The sequence below is a fragment of the Ranitomeya variabilis genome, chromosome 4 (assembly GCF_051348905.1).
Source record: "Ranitomeya variabilis isolate aRanVar5 chromosome 4, aRanVar5.hap1, whole genome shotgun sequence".
NCBI lineage: Eukaryota > Metazoa > Chordata > Amphibia > Anura > Dendrobatidae > Ranitomeya > Ranitomeya variabilis.
In genome coordinates, this window is record NC_135235.1 from 533135374 (window position 1) to 533143610 (window position 8237).

An 8237-nucleotide genomic window follows, 5' to 3' on the forward strand; every position below is an offset into this window, starting at 1 on the left:
ATCTTTTCTGTCTATATGCTGTATTTTATACTTTGGATTACCTTGCCTATCCCCTTAAGGAACAATCTTTTAAAATCATTCAGAAGGTAAAAGATTTGTGCCACCAAAACCTGGCAAAGAAGAAGCAGCTACAGTAAAGTAGTTCATAGAGGGCAATCCTCCTAGCACATTTCCTAATTATATCCTGGATGTTTCTTGGGACCTGCTTTGATATAAGTCTTCCATTCCTTTCATCTACTGTAAAACTCTGATAGGACTTTTCCATAGTGGTATCAGAATCAGATTAAGATATCCATGACTCTGGAGTCTAGTGATATCTTTAAGTAGTCTTCAACAAAGGCTTGCACTTGGCTCCTAAGAGCACTCGTAGAATCAAAGTGAAGAGTGTTTTTTTTTTTAACCACTACAATTGTTCAATCAAGACTGCTCTTGAACTCATTGTTTCCAGTATGGGATTTACCACTTCTTCTGAACGCCTCAACAAAGAATCCCTTTGAATTCATCAACATTGAATTCAGAAACATCTTTTCACGGGTTGAAATGTAAGAGGGTGTTCATGGTCATTTTAGCTGTGGCTGAAAAAGGAAAAGTTTATCTGAATTTATAATTCCTGCATTATTAATATAATATGAGAAATAATGCAAATTAAAAGTTAGTGTTTATTAGATTAATTTAAAACCCCTTTCAGTTTCCCAAAAAATGTGTGCAAAAAGAGGAAACCAAAACCACTGTGCTTACAAAAATCAAATACAATCCATTAAAAACATACACCTCGGCATGGCACTGTAAGATCAGAGAGTTGCAGGATTGGGTGTTGGTCCATGCATGCATAATTTTATTTTAACCTTGCATCAAGGAGGTTAGAATCCAATCTACCCCACTGCCTACTATACACCTCAAGAATGAAGTCCTGAGAACTGGTCTACATGAAGAACCAAAGCTTGGGAGAAGCGTTGGATTCGTAGGTCGATGTAAATGTAAAATTAGGGACTCTAAACTAGGACTTGGTTTGGAAGTTTGGCACGAAGTCCTCCTTGTGAGGACTCCATCATCTTATTTTTATTCCGAGTGGTGTCTGTGGAAAAAAATAGACACCACTCAGACCAATGTTATTTAATGGGGTAGTGCAGATGAACGATTTTTTTCACTGATCACATCTGCCTGTGAAAAAATTCGCAGCATGCACTAGTTTATTCCGCAAATTGGATGAGACTCACCCACTCAAGTCTATGGGAAAAAAAATCGGAATCTAAAATATACCATCTGATTTTTATGGCTACATTACAGTTCTGTAACATGGGAAACTGTAAATAGTGCTGTAAATGATGAATAGCTCCTGCTGTAAAAAGTGGATTGCATACAGACAGCAAATGGATGACAAGTAACAAAAAAAATATCCCACTTTTTTGGATGAAATTCTGAACAATTTTTTTATACTCTTGTGTGAACCTAACCTTAGGCCTCATTTAGATGTTCAATTTTCATGTACGAGTGCTATCCGTTGTTTTCACAGATAGCACTTGTACCTGTGATAGTCTGCGGGGCTATTCACATGTCCATGATTTTTCAAAATGGCGGAGACAAGTGTATGGGTTCGTGAAAAAATCAGACTGCACTCGGAGGACATTGGGGAAACTTTTTTTTCTCCAAGTATGAGAAAAACTAATGACACTCAGACCACACTCGGATCAAACTCTGATCAGAGTCTCATCAAAATAATCTGTCGACATGAGAAAAACTGACGTCTGAAGGAGGTCATAGGTGGAGAAATTTCTCAGTAAATGGTGAGGTTTTAGCCATAGGTCTAAGGTATATGCACACAAAATCTTTTTCAGATGGATTCTGTCTGGAATCTGCCTGAAAAAGCACCACAAATCTACCACAAAAAAAAAACAATATTGCTGTGTACAAGTTCAGTTTTTGACCTCTTCACGATTTCGAAACCATGCAGTGGTTAAAAGAAGTAGCATGTTCATTCTTTGGGCTAGTTATAGTGTAAATCTTTTCACATGAGAGTAAAAAATCGGTCCGATTTACGGACCGAAAAGACGGATGTAAAACATGCGATTGCCATGCGAGTGTCATGCGATTTTCGTTCGATTTTTAATCGCACCATCCGTATTCCGTCCGTTTTACATCCGTATCACATCCGTATGCAATCCGTTTTTTTTCTCTGCAACTATTTTTAGACAGTAATTTACAGGACTATTTACAGTGTTCTATGCCACAGAATGGTAAGGTATCCGTAAAAAACGGATGGAATACGGATAGTCCGTATTCCATGCGTTTTTTTTCTCGCACCCATTGACTTGCATTGGCGAGTCTCGTCCGAGACTCGCAGCAAATTCTCAGTCTGATTTCGGCTGAGAAAAAAATCGCAAATGAAAAGACACCTATTGAATAACATTGGTCCGAGTGCAATCCAATTTTTTATCAGATTGCACTCGTCCGTTTTCCTCGCAAGTGGAAATGAGCCCTTAGGCCGGGGACACACTTAACGTATAAAAAAACGGTCCGTTTTTCACGGCCGAGAATCGCACAAATGTTTCAAAAACAGTGATCCGTGTGCAGTGCGAGGATGCGATTTCCTCGCATCAAATGATCCGTGTGACATCCGTATGGCATCCGTATGCCGAGATTTTCTCGCAAGCTTGCAAAATGGACATATAACGGTTTTGCCACCTGGAAAAATTTAAATCATCACCCAGAACATTATTTAAGGGCCATAAAACAGGTGGCAGCCACCAATCAAGGCAGCAGAGTCCCTGCTTGTGTTGGTGCACTTCTGCTTGATGAGCAACATGTCGGATCTACTGACTTTTAACACCACAGAGCGTGTGCTTTACAACTGGGTACTTTCCCATCATTTTGGAGAGCCATACCCAGTAATTGTTGATCCGAGGAGGCGGAGACGGATGTGGGTACATCCACTTATGAAACAACGGATCAAGAAAGGACATTTCAAACGTCTGTATGCTGCTCTGAGGACCAATCCAGACAAGTTCTTCAACTATTGTCGGATGCGGATACAAACGTTTGATATTTTGTTGGAGATTTTGCGACCGGGGATTACCAAGAAGACACCAGGATGCGACAATCCATTTCCGCAGAGGAGTGCCTTATCCTTACTTTACGGTATGTATCAATCCTCTGTTTCTAAAAAAATATTTGTGTGTAATGCTATTACCCATTGTGAAAAGTAGCTATTTAAAGGGTTCCTAAACTTCAACATACCCGTATTTTCCGGCGTATAAGACGACCCCCGATTTTTTCAAAGATTTTCAGGGGTTCAAAATTTGTCGGATACTCCTGAAAATACCGTAATTTATGATAAAGTTGGACTATTTAAGCAAATCTAACCTCAAAGCCATCGCATGTCCTTAATGTTTGAGGAATCATGCCATATTATTTAGCTAATTGTAGTTTTGGCCCAGAGACCACTGTAATGTTTTAAATTTTTATTGTAAACAAATTATCTGGTTTCTTTTAGCTTCCTTGCCACTGGACTATCATATGCGGCCCTGCATTTCGAGTTTTTACTCGGGAAATCTACAATTTCTGGAATTGTGCAGGATACATGCACGGAAATATGGAGAAGACTCCATCAAGAGGTGATGCCTGAGCCGAAAAGGTCCGATTGGTTACGGATTGCCCAAGGATTTCAGGACACCTGCCAGTTTCCGCACTGTATTGGGGCTCTGGACGGAAAGCACATCCGTGTGCATAAGCCGCCGGGCTCAGGGACCCAATTCTATAATTATAAACAGTTTTTCTCTGTAGTGCTGTTGGCCCTGGTCGACAGCAACTACAGGTTTATAATTGTCGATATTGGGGCCTATGGGAGAACTGGAGACTCTAGAGTCTTCAGTTCTTCCTTAATGGGTCGGCGGCTGCGCACCAATGATTTGGATCTCCCACCCCCAAGTAACCTACCAGGTGCGAATTTAGATGCGGTGCCTTACATGATGGTAGCAGATGAGGCGTTTCAATTATCCAGGAACGTCATGAGGCCATATCCACGGAGAGGCCTGGACTACCGGCGTAGAATTTTTAATTTGCGCCTTTCACGTGCCCGCCGTCTGGTAGAGTGTTCATTTGGCATTCTCACTGCTAAATGGCGGGTACTTCAGTCCGCAATACAACTGAGTGAAGGCAATGTCAATGGTGTCATCAAAGCATGTGTTGTTCTTCACAACTTTACTAGATACCATGATTGCCCATCATCTGCTGCTGTTGAAATTGATTATGCTAATACTGTATTGCCTACTCCACGTGTTCTTCCTTCTCGTCGTCAGCCCTCAGGCCTAAAAGTTTGTGATGTGTTAACAAATTATTTTGTGTCACCAGAGGGAGCGACTGATTTGCAAGACAATGCTGTTGTGCTTTAAATTTTCTTTATATTGTTAGTTAATAAATAGCTTAATGTTCATGTGTGAATTGTATATTATGTTTCTACTTTTCCTTTCCCAAAAAGTTTTGAAGTTGCCACATCATCTTTGTAGTCCTAAGAAGACACAACACTTATATTTTGACCAACATTTTTACTGATCAAAGCATATATATCTTTGCCCAAAACATATTAACATCATATGTAATTTTCGGCCTAATAACCAGAGTCAACCAGAACAAAGAACAGGCCAATGGCGCCAAAAACAAAAAGAAATAACATAAATGACCTCCCGAAACTTTTGGAACCGAACTTACAGGTTCTGGTAGGTTGGGGGTGGCGATGGTGATGGCGGGTGTCCAGCATGTGCTGAACTTGGCCTAGGTGGTGGACCAACCAGTCTGTCAACCTGTGGTATGGCAGATATATATGAAGGGTGTTGGTGCAAGTTTCGATCCTGAGTGTGCGGTACAACTGGATGTTGAGGGTAGAACGGCATAAAGTCCTGTGTAGTGTATTGACCCATTTGGTCATACCCCCCAATATGGCCATGTTGAGCAGACACATGTTGGGACCAGCCTCCAAACATGTGTCTGTTCAAGTGGTCAGATTGGGCAGTGGATGGATATTCATTAATTGGCCTGTTTGGTTGTTGTTGGGTGTTTTGGGCAGGCTGTTGTTGTGGAGCTATACGTGGCAAGGGGGGTGCTGCAACTGTTGGGTTGGGTTCCTCTGGAAGGTCTTGCACCGCCAGAACATTTGTAGGTGACATTTGCCACTGTTCTAGGTAGTTGAACAAACGAATGGGGTTGTTTGGGGGTGTGGCCGCATCAATAACAATTTGGATACAACCTCTGGTCCGCAGCCTGAGCGAGCGTGGAATGGGCCGTAAATAGCGGGCAAGACTGCGGAAGTACGCTTCCTCCCCATCGTCATGTGCAGCCCTTGACAAATAGTCCAACACCCCTGTATCCACTTGCCTCCTGGTGCCAGTGTTAGAAGCCACCCTTCTGCGCCGCCCACGGTTTGGTCTGGTAGTAGGCTGTGGTGATGTATCCAGAGCCAAGGTTGGACTGCTGCTCTGGCCTCCTTCCTCAACCTCTGGATTGGCCTCCTGTGTGGCAGAAGACGCTGCTGCTGGTTGTGGTTGGTTGCTGCTTGGTGCTTGCCCTGATGGTCCAGCCATTTCGGAATCTTCACCAATGGGGTCAATCACCACCTCCGAGTCAGATGCAGTCTCTCTTTCTGTCAGATTGGACTCTGTGCTGTATTTCACAAATGATTAGAGAGGAAAAAATTATAAACATATTCACGTTAGAAGATGTGTATAAGTTTTTGGGACATGCATCCACTTACGGTCTGAGCTCCATCACCGGGGCAAGAAAATTCAGCCTATCAAAATACAGATATTTTCTTTTTTTCGGTGCTGCATCACCACTCCGCCCAGAAACTTGACGTTCCCGCCGGTATTGATCCCGGCAACTCCGCCAGCGTCTAGTGACATCATTCACTGCAAAGAAGCAAAAGTTGTTTGTGGAATACCAAATAATAATAAAGAATCTTTAGTTTTACATAACGATAACATATTCGGCAGTTTGTAAAAAACATTAATATAAATTCCCGATGAGTATGTCTTTGGATTGTGGGAGGAAAGCGGAGTGCCCAGAGGAAACCCACGCAAACACGGAGAGAACATCCAAACTCTTTGCATATTTTGTCCTTGGTGGAATTTGAACCCAGGACTCATATCCACTGAGCCACCATGCTGGCCAAGCACATAACTACAACAGGTCCAGGGTTTGCAAGCACACACAGGCCCTGGAGCCTAAGGGGACATAAAACTCCCTTGGTAAGATCTGAAAGGACTCTAGCTAATATATTGGAACCATATTGGTGTGTCTTGTTAATGTTTTTGTATCCTCAACCAAGAGCTTGGAACATTTACATCACTCCTAAACACACCACATATGATGTGTTCATGCCTATTTTTCTCAAGACAAAAATGTTACAGCACATTTTTGGGTAAAGGATGGTACTTACAAATTTCTTGCTGAACCTCTTGAGGTCGCTCATCAAAATCGGGGAACATGTGGCGACAGATTGCCCTCCATGCTGCGTCTTTTCGTGCGCGGTCAGCATAATGTGCGTCGCGTTGGTCCCATAACTCTGGTCTATCATGGACCAGAGCAATCAGCATCTCAACATTTATATGCCTGGCCATGCTGCTACACAGTACACTCCGTGGAGGCGTGCTTCCTGCTTTGCAATCCAGCGTGGGCCATAAATTAGCATGCCAAAGCTTCCTGATGATGGATGATTCAATTTCCTGTCACCTGGAGAAGTCTTCCGTATTTCTCGCAATGCACACGCATGGTCCGTGTGTAATCCGATTTTTTCTCGCACCCATAGACTTGCATTGGCGAGTCTCGGACGAGATACGCTGACAATCGCAGCCTGCTGCGAGTTCCCTCGGATCCGAAATACGGTGGAGAAAATATCGGATGATGGGAGCTGAACCATAGATTAACATTGGGCCGAGTGCTATGCGAATTTTTATCGCATAGCACTCGTCCGTATTACGGTCTAGTGTGACCCCGGCCTTAGAAGAAAATACGCAGGCAGCTGAGCCCCTACAAAAAGGATGACAAGACTTTGTGTGCACACACACTAAGATTTTTACTAAAAAACAAATCTGACCAGCACCTCCTTACAGAAGGAAACCAGTGTAAGCGGGTGCAAGATGCTGTGACTGCAGTAAAAACTAATCAAAACTTGCAGCATGTACATGTGCCACAATGTATGCAAACATTGAACATGTGAAATTTAAACTGCATTATTGCTATATACACTTAGGTCTAGAAATATTTGGACAGTGTCTATGACCTAAGGATGTCTCCAAACGCCGGGTTTCCTCCTTTGTGATGTTTTGCCAGGCCTTTACTGCAGTTGACTTCAGTTGTTGCTTGTTTGTGGGTCATTCTGCCTTAAGTTTTACTTAAGTATGTGAAATGCTGCTAAGTGGGGTTTAAATCAGCTATTGCAGAATATTCCACTCATTTGCCTTAAAGAAAAAAATGTGGGTTGCTTTTGCTGTATGTTTTGGGTAATTGTCCATCTGTACTGTGAAGCGACGTTCAATCAACCTTGCTGCATTTGGTTGAATTTGAGCAGAAAGTAAAACCCTGTACAGTTCAGAATTCATCTTGATGGTTCTGTTTTCAGTCGCATCAATAAATACTAGTGACCCAGTGCCACTGGAAGCCATGCATGCCCATGCCATCACACTGCCTTTATATGTTGTTTTTAGGTTTTTGCTGCTATCACACAGCAAAAATGTTTTTATATAAAAAAAAAGTATATTTTTTTGTCACCATATTCTGAGACCTGTAACTTTTTAGTTTTTTGGTGAGCAGAGCTGCATGAGGACTTATTTTTGGAAGGACGAGTTGCAGATTTTTTTTGCATCATTTTGGGGTACGTAATATTTTTTGATCGCGTTTTATTCATATTTGCCAGACACAGAATGAACAAAACCCAGCAATTCCATTATTGTTTTAATTTTTTTTTGTGCTATTCACTATGCGGTAAAAGTGATCAAACTGATTTGTTCGTTGGGTCGGTACAAATACAGCAATACTAGTTTTTTTTTTAATACTTTGCTCTTTTTAGTGACTAAAAACAATATTTTACAAAAATGAATTTGTTTTTGTATCGTCATATTCTGAGAGCTATAACTTTTTGATTTTTTTTGCAGAATGAACCATATTAGGGCTTCTTTTTTGCGGGACGGTTTTGTGTTTTGGATTGTACCATTTTCTTTACATATGACTTTTTGATTGCTTTTTATTCA

At 41.7% G+C, this 8237-nt stretch overlaps 1 protein-coding gene across 1 annotated transcript; it reads right to left on the reverse strand.

Annotated features, from left to right (window-relative positions):
• Window positions 1–4444: 4444 nt before the first annotated feature.
• LOC143768105 (uncharacterized) lies at window positions 4445–6803 on the reverse strand. The gene is made up of 4 exons (XM_077256793.1): window positions 6428–6803; window positions 5744–5897; window positions 4860–5652; window positions 4445–4504 (listed from the first exon to the last, which is right to left on the reverse strand). Exons 1-4 carry the CDS (start codon window positions 6606–6608, stop codon window positions 4445–4447), a joined length of 1188 nt encoding a protein of 395 aa, XP_077112908.1. The 5' UTR covers window positions 6609–6803.
• Between the last annotated feature and the right edge of the window lie 1434 nt (window positions 6804–8237).

What these genes read in the sequence shown, in the direction of transcription:
- LOC143768105 (XM_077256793.1), bottom strand. Translation starts at nt 6,608, where the DNA reads ATGGCCAGGCATATAAATGTTGAGATGCTGATTGCTCTGGTCCATGAT. An exon ending in AGAGGTTCAGCAAGAAATTT is followed by an intron (nt 5,898 to 6,427) that starts GTAAGTACCATC and finishes GCTTCTTTGCAG; the next exon opens with TGAATGATGTCACTAGACGC. An exon ending in TCTACCCTCAACATCCAGTT is followed by an intron (nt 4,505 to 4,859) that starts GTACCGCACACT and finishes GTGTCTTCTTAG; the next exon opens with GACTACAAAGATGATGTGGC.